Genomic DNA, 14,993 nt, shown 5'->3' with positions numbered 1-14,993 from the left:
TTGGATTCCCATTTGCTGTATACATAGCATCTTAACTGTAATATACATAAAATATATTTTTTATATAACTAGCTTGGTTTTCGGGTTCTTCAGTTTACATAGTTTTTTTCCTTTGCCTTGGGAAAAGTGGAGAGGGGGGAAGAGAGGGGCTGCTACTGGGGGGTTGGGCATTTGGCAGGGAGCCAAGTCCAAACCATCACAGTGGTATATTTACTGATAATATGTGTGTAGTGGATGAGACATTCTCAAAAGGCACATGGCAAAAAGCTATTCTAAGTCACCATTTTCAAAGCTGTGAGATATTACTGTAATCCAGTTCTGACATTTTTATATTTTCTGTAAAATATAAACAATACCCAGTGGCGATGGATGGTTGCATTTCCATCAAATCCTTCAGTTGCAGGTATAAACTTAAAGTAATTTTTTTGGGTTTGGTTTTTTGTTTTTTTTTTCTAACCACTAGAATTACTGAACACGTCCCCCTCTCTTCCACCTTCCCTCCCTTCCCGCTTCAGCATTTCACTTGGCTGGTTCTGGTAGTTCTTGTTCATTTTGGCCTGTATGTTTTCAAAATGTGTCTTTGGGCTTGGGTACATTGAGGATAATGTTTTTTAACACTATGTGACAATAGAAATCAATTAAGCTAGCGAGATATCATTGCTGATGCTTATTTAGTGCAGTAACTTTGCTGTTTAGCCTCTTAGATTAGTGAAATCCACTATTCCAAGATTCCCTTGACTTGAGGAACTAAAAGCCTAGCTGCTGCTGCTTCTCCACATACCACTGTTATTTCTCCTCTTTATTGCCTTGGAGTTTGAATTTTCTTTTGTTTTACTGTAAAGTGTTGGGTTTTGTTGTTGGGGATTTTTTTAATGACAAGCATATATACTTGTGCTGGCAAATACTACATTGTAATAATGCAAATTTTCATTTATCACACAGCTGTACAGTCACAGAATGTTTTTAGTTAATGGATTGGATACTGTCATTTTGGCAAAAATTGCTTTGTAAAATTCACAGTCTTCTTGATGCTTTCCTCCTGATGGCATTTGGCACAGTCCCCTTTCAAAAGTACAACAGCTGAGAACACTATTTTATTGGCTGTTAAATAATTTTTGAGGTATGTTTGTGGTGAGTGTTCAACAAAAGCAAAATCACTCTGTAAAAGAGCCTAATTTTATACATTGTCTTAATGCTCCAACTGCTTTTCTAAACACATTTTTGCAGAATGCAAAGCCTCTTGCACATTGAAAATGTCAGCAGGACTTGAATTGCTGGTCACATGCAGGTTTGAAAACAGTAAAACATTTCAAACTGCAGCAGCTGAAGGGAAAAGATGAAACATGCCTGTCCTGTAAATAACTTCTGTAATGAAAACATGCCTTTCCACCTGCAAGTCTTTTGTTGTCTTTAGATAATTATGAATGAGCTGTTAAACTAAAAAGTGTTCTTCAGTGTTCTTGGAGATTTTTGAAATGGATAAGTATTTCCAGCCAAGGTTTTGTAATTTCAGGTAAAAGAAATTTTCCCTTTGAAGGGAAGTACCTGTTTAGGGTGAGGCCTTGCAGGTTTTAGCTGAAAAGACTTTTCCTGCACCTTTGGACCTGTGAGTGAAATGTTATTATATTCAAGTCCCCACACAGGTAATTCCCTCTGTCTTCTTGCAGGGGCATGTAACATCTTGCTTCTTGGCAGGCTATGAATTACTGCTGATGAACACCTCCTAGCAAAGCACAGTGCATCAACTTTTTACCTGCTACTGACTTTTCATACTTTACTTGGAGAATATTAGGTGGTCAGGGTAAAAAAAGATTAAGGCTATGTCTACAGGAGGGGAACAGCTCTCCCTGTTCGGTATACTGCAGTGTTGGGAGCAGTGGAGAAGGTGTCATTTGATGTCTGGTATGTTAATTATAACAACCCTAGTGAAGCTTCTGAGCTGAAATTTCCTGAATTGTTTTATCTGGTTATGTTGAAACGTTTTTAAAGGTCATATTTACTAACAATAATTTCTTTCTTTAAAAACACAAGTAGAAAAAGAGGAGGAAAACAGTGTTCCATAATTACAAGGCATTCCTGGTGAGATAGTTAATACACAGCTTCTACATCTTTAGCCTGCAGGGACAGCTGATGTTTTTGTTTAAACTCTCTGAGAGTTAAGAAGTGTAGGTTAGGTACGTTGACTCTATTAGTCCTGTCATTGTTTAGATGAGGGTCTGTGTTTCTAAATGTTGCTTCTTGCAACACGAATTCTTAAACTTGGTGAAGCGGGAGCCATGAGCTGTGTTTGTGTCTGAAAAGGCATTTAAGGGCAGGCCTGCTTTTAACTCTAAATATTTCTGGAGACCTTCTTGTTTCTGGGAGGATTTTAACTTTTTTTGAATGTATGAATTACATACTGAGAAATTGAAAGTGGTAGTATTGTTGGGATAGCTGAGTGGTCTTTTTTATTGTTTTATATCCATGTAATGGAATATCTTTTATTGGGCCTTTTTCTGCTGGAATTAATAGGAGTTCAGATACTTACTAATAGTAGGATCAGGCTCTTTCACTGTACAAACATTAGACTTTCCCTCAGCTCATGGATTAGAGAGGTTTTTTTGTGTGCTTCATAGATAATTGATATTAAAAAAAAAAAACTCCCATGCAGTTTCTTTGGTACCATCAATCCAAATTTCACTTAGTGGGAATGAACCTGAAACCAGTAGAGCTGGTTAAGTTTTAACGAAGTTTCTCTTTTTGAGGGAAGGTCTTCGGAGGAACATGCTGTGACTACTTAAAAACCAAAGGGAAAGGCAGAGGGAGAAGCTCATAATGAGAGGGACGGTTCCACTCCTTTTTCTCAGCAAGAGTTGAGTGGAGATGAGCAAGAATGCTTCCTAGATCTGGGCTTATTCATCCTCTCCCCTTCCTATCTGTGCACTTAACAGCTTCCTGCCTCTTCAGCCTCAATTCTTACCTGCTTTACCTGGTACACATTCTCTTGTAAAGTCAAGGTTAGTGTGTGCATGACCTTCTTCAGGACAGAATATTAGACTACTGCAGTTGAATGTAATCCAGCCAGGTGTGCTGACAGCACAGCCTGCTCTGAAACATACATTGTAAACAAATGGGAAAAAATGAGAGATTTTCCTCTGTTTGCTGTAAGTTGAAGAGCTTTTTAAAAATTACTTGGGGTACAGCATTTTTGATTCGACCTGTGTTTATATTTCTTTCCTTTCCCCCTGTCTAATCTTCATGTGACAATGCTTACTACAATACACTTTTCTGGTATTTCAAGAACATTACATCAGTTTTTGACTTTGAGGGAGTGTGGGTTTATATTGTTTCCATTATAAGTAGCTAATGTACAACACCTTATTTGTTTCTATCCAAGATTTTATATGTACTGTCCAAATCTAATACTGGTATGGCATATGAGCTACTTGCGTTGCCCTGTATCTGTGCCTCTGACTTAATACTTGAACTGAAATCAGTGCCATGCTTCTATAAAGTCAAAAAGAAACCCTCTATCGCTGCTATTCAGTGATAAAGCATTGAGAGCCAAACCTGGGCCTTCATGTTGGGCAAACAGATGGGTTTAGGTTGAATCTTCAGCATTTAAGACCTTGTGCTGTGTCTACACATGGTGTTTTTGCTGAAGCAAACATCTCACAGTATCTTACCATATCTCCTTACAGTATAAGCAAGCATAGAGCTCTTTTGCCTTGTGCACTGTTATGCTGCATGGAAAACAGGACCATAGTGCAGATGTCTGGAACAGCTGTCTCATTCAGCATTACAAATCTGACATCCTGTGTACTGGTAACTGCAGCAGTTTGTATGTCCGAAGAGCGGCACAGATGTGGCTGGGTCGCTTGGGGGAAGGTGAGCTTTAACAAGAGCTCAGTGGTGGGAGAATTGAAAGCAAAGAAATTAAATGACTTGCATCTGTGAGTCAGTTGAGACTAGGGCCTGTATTCATGCCGCTAGAGTGCAGTACTTCCCTCTCGGATATTGAGAGAATGGTTGCATTTGCTGGTAGGTGCTGAGGCTCCCTGGTAGAGGGTTTGGAAAATTTGCTGCCAATTTACTGAGGTATAGGAATTTCACCTCGGTCCTTATGGGATGCTACCCTGCTTCTGCAGCTGTCATTTATCAATAAATATTTCTCTCACTGTCAGACTTTTATGAATGTTGTGACAGAATGGCAGTGGGCTTGTAAACTAACTTTTTACTCCCCTTTTGATTTCATCTCATTGGAGATGAAAGCAGTATATACAAAAGAAAGGATTAATTATATTTGTAATTAAGCAAGTTCTTGAAGATGTGCCATTTCTCAGAAATAGCCAATGACTTTACTAATAAAAGATTCTTGATAATGAGATATATTTTACCTATATTATTAAGTTCTCTTTTTTTCCTCGCACAGGTTTCCACTTGAGCGGCACAGTAACAGAGCCTGCAATGCAATCGGAGCCAGAAACTGTTTGCAATGTAGCTATCAGTTTTGATCGTTGCAAGATTACCTCAGTGACCTGTAGCTGTGGAAACAAGGACATATTTTACTGTGCCCATGTTGTGGCACTCTCTTTATACCGGATCCGCAAGCCAGATCAGGTCAAACTGCATCTCCCCATTTCAGAGACACTCTTTCAAATGAACAGAGACCAACTACAAAAATTTGTACAGTATTTGATCACAGTGCACCACACAGAAGTTTTGCCTACTGCTCAAAAATTAGCAGATGAAATTCTCTCTCAGAATTCAGAAATCAATCAAGTCCATGGTGAGTTTGATACTTGTTCTTCCTTTTGCTTCATCCCCTCTTAAACTGTAAACTTTTTTGTGGCATTGAGGAGCATGACCTGCGTGGTTGTATTTCAGGCTGAATCATTGTGATTTTATGGTGTTTACTTAAGAGGATTTTGTTATTGAACCTTTGTTTCAAGATATTTAGAAAACATCTCTTTCTCTTTGGAAAAGAGAAAAGAATTAATAAGCAATGAACTTGATGTCTCCAGCATTGTTAGTGTGTGCCCTGATCTGCTTCATGCTTGTATTTTCCAGCTATTAAAAACTAAGTAGTGGTGTTCTCTATATAGTGGTGTTCTTTTATATTGCTTAAAGGTAAGTCTTGCCAACTTACCGCTAACGGTGTCTTTTTATTATTTTGTTCTTTTTAGTAATATTCCAACATCTTAATTGTGTATAGAATCATAGAACTAACTGGGTTGGAAGAGACCTCCAAGATCATCAAGTCCAACCCTTGATCCAGCCCCACTCTGATTACTAGATCATGGCACTCAGTGCCACATCCAGTCTCATCTTAAAAACCTCCAGGGACGGTGAATCTACCACCTCTCTGGGCAGGCCATTCCAGTGCCTGATCACTCTCTCTGGAAAGAACTTCTTTCTGATATCCAACCTAAACCTCCCGTGGCGGAGCTTAAGCCTGTGTCCTCTGTAATTTCGTTTTAATGGCAAAGCATAAAAGCAAGTAGGTGTTACTGGTTTTTTTGTTCATTAAATATATTTCTGTTAACCTTTGGGAATTTGTTTCTATATGAAGTCAGGAGAAATATAAATCCTGTATTTCAGTGCTTTTTTCCCATTAGTGCTGAAGCAGCTACAGCATAGCAAAGATCTTGATCTTTCTCGCTCTTTTAGCTAAACAGGGTTTTTTAATGGCTCTGTTTTCTGTAGTGAACAATTGCTATTTGTTAAAGGATGATGGACATGACTTGAGGCTTCTGACATGGCTTTTTAAATGGACCCTGTTGAACTGAAAGCAGGTAGTTGTGCGTTTGAGGTGACCCAACTAGTATTAGAGTACTGTGTTCCTGTTAGGTCAGCTGATAGAAATGTCCTCTCAGGTGATTAGAGCTGTAAGCATAAGGACAACTTAGAGGGGAAGAGTAAGTTATCTAAATACCTACAAACATCTTTTTCTGTTTTTTTTTCATTGAAGGAACAGGTCCTGTGTTAAATATTTAAGAGGCATGACCATTATTCAAAGAATTTGCAATACAAACAGAAGCAAGAAGAAAGGAAAGCACGTGTATGTTATTTACATTGCAGGCAGAACAAAATGAGAATGTTTCCAGTAACAGGACTCATCTGCTGCTTAGCCCCTCTCCTTAGGGTGCTCTGACCCTGGCAGGCCCAGACAGGTGATGCTGCAAGAAAGTGAATTCAGGAGCAGTGCTTTTTTTTGGCATTGGGGGTTGTGGGAATGTGGCCAGAGGTAAGGCTGTTGCTGTGTTATTGAAGGTAATGAGAAGGTCAGAGCTGCCTGGTGACAATGGAAAGGAAGTGAAACTTAAAGGAGATACAGGACAATACAAAATTGAGCAGTAGAGGAAAATGCTCAGATTTGTGCACTGAGGGCATGTGTCACGTGAGAGTTGTTAACAACTTGAACATAAGCAGCTAAGGGGTAAAGAAGAATTAGAGGATGAGAGAAGCACAGAAGATTCAAACAGTCAAGGGTGATTAGAAAAGAGGAAGGCAGGGGTGGGAAACAAAAGACAGATGATGGCTATATTAGTCTGTATTAGCTATACTGTAGTTAATGTAAGAGAAATGACAGGCTCTTGCAGTGACTTGATTAATATGAAGTCTGCAATTATACTAATTGTAAGCATGTTAGTCTTTGTCAGCTATTTTCTTATTGTCAAAATACCTCATTACTCATTATTTATAAAGTGTTTTTAGAGATTTGAGATTTATATCACAGCTCAAATAGCAAAAAGAATGGGAAATAAAAAACTAAGTTGATGATCAGTTATGAAATTTAACAGTGAATCTGAGTAGGTTAGTTTAATATCACCACAACACTGAAATGTTTCTTACACATATTGCTGTTCTCCTAGTAAGCAAGATTGCAATACTATATTGACTGTCACTATTTCTTAATAAAATGCCAAAACCCAAAGGAGAAAATCCAAGCAGCACAAGAAAATAAACTGCTATTACCAAAGCTGGGTTACAAAAGGCATTCTATAGTTTCCAGCTTTTCTTCTCAGACACATAAAACCATGGCCTGAATTTTTTTAATGTTCACAATGCTAAAAAATTTGTTTTTCCTTAAAAAAATGTAAGTTCCTCCCATTATGTAGCAAGTAAGTGTTCTTCTGGAATTCATAATATAATTCTGTTATTTTGATCTTTAATCAAATTCCTTAAATCCAAAATAATAAAATTAACCAAAAGAAATCTGTGCAAAATACCCAAAAGAAATGTCTCTGGTTCTAATATCGTAGGGTGATGAATCTAAGATGACCCTTCACTCTATCATATCTCTTGTGCTTCACATGTTAAGTCTAATATGAACCTGTCTTGTACACCTGTCTTGTGATGAACAGTTTGACCTCACTGAGCTGGTGGCTGAAGAGAAATTATATTATTAAATGCTACTTGAAGGCACAGATGGGTGAGAGGAAAAATTTGCTTATAAAAGTAAGAGGAGATTGGGCACAGAAACAGCAGAAACAGCTTTGATTAAAGATAAGCCCTGAATCTGGAGTGGGATGAGGAAATTCCTTTCAATGTGACTTAAAGGTGTTTTAATTTCAGGGTTGTTCTGTACAGTCTAACAGGACTTGAGTTGTTAAATTTTTAATTTTTCTTACATGATGACTGTACTAGTTCTCGTTTTCTTATATTTGCAGTAATAAACAAAAGAAATCACCTCTTGAATACTATTTATTTGTATGTATGAATGGTCTGGGACATAGAAGAGCTCTGACCACAGTGTTCTTGTCTTGCTTTTGAGCTGACTAATAACAGATGATTAGATGGAACAACTCCGCAGTACTTTCCTTTCACAAAAGGCGAATTGGGTAATCATTCATTTGCTCAAAATTCTGTGTTGTGCAGCATTTGATGACTGGCTTTGGTCTGATGACACAGGTTTTGAAATAATCAATCACTTTGAGTTCCTTGGTGGATACAAATGATGCAATGTCCTTGCTTCGTGGCTGAGCCTCTCTGCAGGAAAAAATAAGAGGATGCTGTTGGAAGCACAGGAATCTGTTGTCTAGTCACTAGCTTCTTCAGGAGAGACAAATGATTTATTGGGAATCCTCTTCTGTATTTGCCATTCTCTTTTCACTTGGTGGTCATTACATTACAAGAGTGTTTTGTATGTTTTTTGAGCATAAATGCACATCTTACATTTCATGTACTGATATTCTCATATGACACTGCTACAGCTGGGCATGTTCCTGATGATTTCAAAAGTGCAGTTCTGTAGTGTGTGTAACCTCCTGTACTGAAGACAGTATAGGAAAGTATTAACGCTGATACCCTGATGTCTGCACTGCAGAACTGTTGGCCTCACACTGGGTTTCAAGAGCTTTCACACTGAGTTTCAATGTGACAGCTCTTGCAGGAAACTGGGTGTAACTTCAGATCCTGCTTAGATGAGACTTTTTTCCTCCCTGTTAAATTCTGTACTGCTGTAGAAGAGAAGGCAGTCAGGTGTGTATGCTAGGAAGAGAGCAGTCAGGATGACAATGGATTATCAGCTGTGTTTGTCATCTCGTATATTTCTTTTCATAGGTATGAAACTTTCACTTGAATAAATTGGTTAGAAGGTCAAACTGTGTTCGTGAGAATTTGAGTAGAAATGGGAAAGTAACTGCAAGATGGGAGGAGAGAGAGATGGAAGGTCTGTTTTCATATTAATCTCATATTAGAGTTAATTTCTTATTATTTGCCTAGTGGAAAAGAGTCTGTCTTTTTTGGTATAAGGACATCCTGGCAAACCTATTAAATTTTTAACTTGTAACTGTCCTTTTTGTCTTCTTGAGTGTTTAGTGCTGCTGTTGCAATCTCTGCTCTTAAAAGAACTATATGGATTTCTCCAGAGTTTCTCCCATTCTCTGATTGTCCTACTTGCAATAAAGGTCACTTGCCAGTACAAACCCACATGCAGATGAGCTTAAATTTAAGGGGGAGAACCTGGGAGAAAGCAGGTGAAGTATATTTGTCTTCTGAGTAGGATAGATACCTTGTTTCTGTAGTTTTTTTCTGTATTTATCCAGGCAAATGCAGGTACATCCTTAGCAAACATACTAGCAGTGCTGGAAAAAGCATTCAAGAAGGAAACACCTATCAAAAAAGCCTTCAAAGAAAATTTCAGAATATCTAGTGCTGTTCCTACGTGTTTTAAGTTCAAAAGGCCAATCTAGAGGTATAGGTGAATATGTGTTAAGATGTACTTAATGTATTTAACTGAAATTACAGGGGTCTTAGTGCAAAATTGTAGGGTAGAGTAGGGCTGAACAACAGAATAGAATCTATTGGTGATCTACTAGAAAAGGGATTGTTAAATGTTAAAGAAGATAAGTTATTTAAAAATTATGAAATCTTTCACATGACCCTACCTAAATTGGAAAAATTGCTTGAGAGATTAGTTGCAAAATAAGAATATAGGACATGACAGGTGAGTTTCCTTTCAAGAAGGATGAAAGCGAAGTGCTTAAGTGCTTAGTATGCAAATTGTTTGGTGACCCAGAGTTGGAGTAGCCAAAACTAGAGATATCTCAGAAATTCAAGAAGTAAATAAGTAGTACAAAGATCGGTAGCTGCAAAATGAAAAAGTAAAGTAAAATGAAAAAATAATTTATGAAAGTCATAATTTTAGGAAAGGTATTTTCAGACACATTAAACATAAATATAAAAATTGTTATATGGAAGGTGATCAAATTTTGTTAAAAGACATATAAGGTAAAATTATTTAAAATTAAGCATGCTTATCTATACTTCTGGAGTTCTTTTATCTACAAATGGACTTTGAAACTTATTGCTATATGTATGATGTTTGTGAGATGTGGACTTAAGAAGGAAAGGTTAGATATTGTTGGTAAATAAGTTAGTGCATTTTGCTGTATATGCAGAGGAAAGAGGGAATTTTTTTGAAGTTAAAAACCTGTTGGGGAATTTGTTAACTTTCCACAGCAACTTAAGATCACCTGTCCTGTCTTCATATTTTCTGTTATTGGCACTGACAGCTTCCTAACAGTTGCTGTTTTTTCCTTTTATGCTGTGTGCTGCTGAACAGATGTTATAGGTCACCCAAGAGTTCTGAAGTTGAGTACAAGATGAAGTGGCTTATTGTCTAAACTTTTGGGGAATCAAAGCCCTAATAATATTTTTGAATAATTAATTCTATGAGCTTTGGTTCTATGTAATCATTGTTTAGATTAGGTTGAGCATACTAAGTTTATATATTTTTTTTAAACGCTTCTTTTAAATGCTTCTTTTTAAATGCTTTAAATGCTTAAATTCTAATTTTAAATTAGATTTTTTTTAAATGCTTCTCCTTCTTAGGACTTGTGAGTTGATTATATTTAATATGCAACCTACTGTGACCTTAAATATAAAAGGCCGCTAACCTGTTTTCAAATATTACTTGGGTGTTTAGTTTTACGAACAGATGTGTACAATATTCTTGCTCTGATTGCCAAGATTGCAATTTAGTAATTTTATTAAAAGACCATGAATATGTATAGATGGCTGTATCTATATACTGAATATAAATACTTCATTTATTGTATTTAACTGTAAGTACATGAAGTAAAGTGTATTTCAAAGACCAGTCACAATAGAAAAAAGCCAGAGTTTGGAGAGAGGGAGATTAATGTGTTAGTGTCTATAAACTGACACAGTTTAATCACAGGTTTTAATATTTAGTATAATTGTACAGTACTTTTCACTTTCATAGCTCAAATGTGAAGCCCTAATTTATCCTCGTGACATCTCTCTAAACCACATAAGTAATACCTATCCCTAGATTACAAGCAGGGAACGTGATTTAGCCTTGGTATCAAACTGCACAGCAGAGTTTAAATTCATCGCTGCCCATATTTCTCTCTGCAGCCAAACTGTCCCTCTGCCAAGGCCTTGCAGTGCCCCTTTAAGACTATGTTGCACTCTGAGAAAAGCTATTGCCTTTGGGTTGAACCTTTAGCTCTGCCTGGTGTTAAGCTTGAGTCTTCCTGACACCTATTGCTAGGCCTCCTTCTCACAGATCCTAAGGCAGCTCCCTCTTGTTGCTTGTTCAGATTGTTCCTTATCTATTCACCTGGTCCCATGTTTTCAGAGGAGAAGGGGCAGTGTAGAAATCCTATGCATGATCTGTGTTTGAGTGGGAGAGGAAACAGCCTAAAGCAATCACCTGACTGTAAGTGAACCCAGTGAACCTGAGAAGTGCCTAGTTGAGAGACATGGAGATGGTCATGTCTTGACCCCAGAGCAAGAATGACATGAGCAGTTGCAACTGAGGCTGCTGCGGTGGTGGGAAAGTTGTTTGGACTTGGCCTGATCACACATGGTTTCTCCCTGTTTTGTTGGTCCATGGCTGTTGACTGAGGACTGCTCACAGTGTTGAAAAATCAGTGAATTACAACTGTAGCTGGTGCTGCTTTCATGTGCTCTGAAATGTCTTTGTACAACCTCATGAAGAATTTTGATTGTACTAAGTGTAGCCTATATAAGATCTTGTAAGAAAATAATCATTCTGAGTCAGATGTGTCTGTAGAACTGTGCTCAACAGCATCATAGAGCTCAGACCCTTGGCTTCTTTTACAGTCTTCTGGCCTCCTGGCTTGAAAATAACACTGGTATGAGTATAGCAGTACTGAGCTCCTGGGAAAGGTATATATGGGATCATATTGGGAGAAATAGTCTTGGTGGGGCAGTGCTGCTGGCCTGGGGCAGTGGGTGTGCTTGTTTTGTAAAGGAACCCTGTTGTTAAAGAATCTGTGGTAGCTGTATTGAAACTTAACCTTCTAGCACAAACTGACCAGTGAGCCTTTTCTCAAAAACTGTAAACAGTTACAGAAGGAATTTGCTTTTTTTCCCTAAATAGGGAAGCTTAGCTGAGGAACCTTAGGCTATTTTTAATTCAGTCTGAAAGCAACCATACCAAGATTATGCAAAGATAAATATCCGTTGAGGTGAAGAACAAAGATAAGTGTATATTGTATACTATGCTTTTGTACAGTTCCTCTTCACTGCTCTTTGTGTGTTAGCACAATGAAATATTTAAACTATTTCCAAGGTGATACTGCAAACCTGGATCTGCAACAGCTGCACTACTTATTCTTGTGAGGCTTGATTTCCCTTTTTGCCCTGTTCCTTGCAGCCAAAGACTTATATGTATTTCATGTAGCTGATCAAATTGAAAGCCCCTTGAAACTAACATGCTAAAGACAGAAGCACTTGCAGAAAGAGGTTTTTCATTCCTTGGGTTTTGTACTGTCTTGGATTTGCTTCCTGCCTTTTGAGACACTATTTCCTGTGGTAGGCAGGAGAGTTCATTCACATCTTCAAAGACACAATTTCTTATTAATTTGGCTATATATGTGTGCATGTATGTGTGTGTATGTATACATATATATTTATATATAGCAATGCAGTGTTCCCAGCTGTAGGCTCTGAAATTGGAGGCAGTTTAGGAAGTTGCTGAGCTGGAACATTTTTTTGTTTATTGTCTCAGCAACTTGTAGATAAGACATCCCTCTGACTCTTTAAATCTTCTGATTGTGTTTTCATTGAATAAAGTTTGTGGCATTTCCTTCAACTACTTCAAAGCTTCATCTCCATGGCATAGCTGCAAGTGTGAAATGGAGGCTTGAATCAATAGAATCAGTGTTTTTTCCTATACATCTGAAGAGTTGTAGCTATCTTTGCTTTTCACATTCTCAGGACTTCTATGACAAACCCCCAGATTTTTACAAATCTGTATAATTTTACTTCCCGGGCAGTATTGTTTTCTTTTTTTGGTTACATAGGTAATATGGACATGGATTTAAAAGAGAGAGATTGTGTAATGTGATTCAATTTCGGACATCTTTGCAAAACCTAATAAATAAACCTAGACAGAGATTACATAGTTGTGACAAGTCCAAAATAAAAATGTTAATTTGAGTCTCAGGCATGCTTAAAGCACCTTACATCTGGTACGGTGATGCCTTACCTTGAGCTGAGTCCAACACTCATAGGTAAGTACGTTTCAGCGTTTTCAGTTTGAAGACTTTTTAGAAAATGTCCGGTAGAGGTGCGGGGGTCTTCAGAAAAACAGAGGTCTCTAGATGGTGCGAGAACTTGTTTTAGTAAATTTTATTGTCGTTCAGAAGAGGCCACTGGGGAAAGTCACTGGTCTGAACTGCAAAATGTGAACTTGTGGCCAAAACACTGCCTGATGTAAACCTAGTCATTTCAGTTGACCAAGCTAATACCGGTAGAGTTGCTCTGAATGAACTCTGTGCAAATGACTTTGCCTATGTATAAATGCTTCCTTTGGAAGCAGTGTGGTCTTAAATAGCTGTAACTCTTATTTATGATGGAAATGCCTTTAGTGCTTTAAGACTTTGGATTTGTTTGGGGATTTTTTTACTCTTTGTTTAGCTTTGCAGAGCCATCACAGCTCAGAGGCACCGAGGTGATGATTCTCCTCATGTTCACCAATAGCAGCGCTCACTAGCAGTCACTTAAACCTGAGCAAGATTGCTGAAGGTACAGGAATTACACAGATGTTTTGGGGAGAGTGGTTTTAACATCACAGTTGTAGAAATGTAAATCAAAGTCTTAATTTTCCCTTTAAAATCATTTTGGTATAGCTGCTGAGATGGGAGGAAAAAGCCCTTCACCTTGATTTTAATGTTTTGTTAGAGAAGAGAATATTATTTATTTGAATACCTATTCATAGACTGTAATTTATAAGTGCTTAAGACTACTGAGGAGAAATTTATGTCTATTTTAAAAAATGTTTAGATTAAAACCAGGGCATCCAAAACAGGATAGAACACAAATCCAAAAACCTCTGCAATACTCCTCTCCCCTGGACTCAAGAACCTCCTTTCTTTATATAGAACATAATGATTTCTTTTCTTGCTGTTTGCAGGTGCTCCTGACCCAACAGCAGGTGCTAGCATAGATGATGAAAATTGCTGGCATTTGGATGAGGAACAAGTTCAAGAACAGGTTAAAATCTTCCTCTCCCAAGGCGGATACCACGGATCAGGGAAGCAGCTCAATCTGCTGTTTGCAAAGGTGTGTGTTGAGCACTAAGAACCTTTTTCTCTCCCGTGTTCTCAAAGCCAGCCTGTACTTGTTTGTATCTTACTCAAAGTACTGTTCTAAAACAAGGCAAAATCTTGGGAACACAATGTGAACTAAATGAGTTGTACAGCAGTGGACTGCAATCTGATGTGTCTTGATCAGCGTAAGGGATATGAAGTAACATTTCAGCTACCTACAGCTCTGCTGTTCTCATCCTTCCCACCCCCAAAACGTTAGAAAAACCTGTAGAAATCAGTTTTACAGGAGCTTGCATAATGCACCTCTGGATTACACGTGGAAAAATTCTCTGAAGAATTGCAATTGTATACTGAAATCAAAATTTTGTTAAAATTGGGAAGGCAGACTATTTTTTCTACTTAAAAATTTGACATTGCACATATAAATTGGGTTTCTAAACTTAAGTGGAATATTTGACATTGCAGGATATTGTCTGTACTGCAATTTCTTTGCTTTTTTTCAAGTTTGTATTAAAAGACTCGTTTCCTAGGTGCGAGAGATGCTAAAAATGAGGGATTCAAATGGAGCTCGCATGTTGACGTTGATAACAGAACAGTTCATGGCTGACCCTCGTCTGTCGCTTTGGAGACAACAAGGAACCACAATGACTGACAAGTATAGGCAGCTCTGGGATGAACTGGGTAAATGCATAGACTCATTCAGGGGTTCACATGTATAATAAAGAAACAATTACATATTTGGAATTGAAAAACTGTTACTGTGGTACTAGGCAAAGCAGGTTAGAGTTTTCTGCAGTTTGCCTTGTTCAGTTAAGATTGGGTGAATTGAATTTCTGATCTACAGCATGGGACATATGCAGTTGGAGAGGAAACATCATATGAAAGAAGTACAATTCCAGCAGGTTGTAAGTACTTCAGGATATAAAAGGAATAAAGCAAAAAGTGGAAATGTAGGTACACAAC

The 14,993-nt window shown here is 37.8% G+C and overlaps 1 protein-coding gene across 4 annotated transcripts in view; it reads left to right on the top strand.

Annotated features, from left to right (window-relative positions):
- ZSWIM6 (zinc finger SWIM-type containing 6) overlaps window positions 1-14,993 on the top strand; it is a 119,409-nt gene that overhangs the window by 63,780 nt on the left and 40,636 nt on the right. For all 4 annotated transcript variants that reach the window (XM_027883186.1, XM_027883185.1, XM_027883187.1 and 1 more), the window contains 3 exons: window positions 4,412-4,768; window positions 13,895-14,043; window positions 14,561-14,711. In XM_027883186.1, the coding sequence (XP_027738987.1) occupies window positions 4,412-4,768; window positions 13,895-14,043; window positions 14,561-14,711 (657 nt within the window). The remainder of the gene's footprint in view (window positions 1-4,411; window positions 4,769-13,894; window positions 14,044-14,560; window positions 14,712-14,993) is intronic.

The sequence above is a fragment of the Empidonax traillii genome, unplaced genomic scaffold (genome assembly GCF_003031625.1).
Source record: "Empidonax traillii isolate 1590-97213 ecotype Southwest subspecies unplaced genomic scaffold, ASM303162v1 scaffold120:size1031401, whole genome shotgun sequence".
Classification (NCBI taxonomy): Eukaryota; Metazoa; Chordata; class Aves; order Passeriformes; family Tyrannidae; genus Empidonax; species Empidonax traillii.
This window is presented reverse-complemented; position numbering and strand designations above follow the sequence as displayed.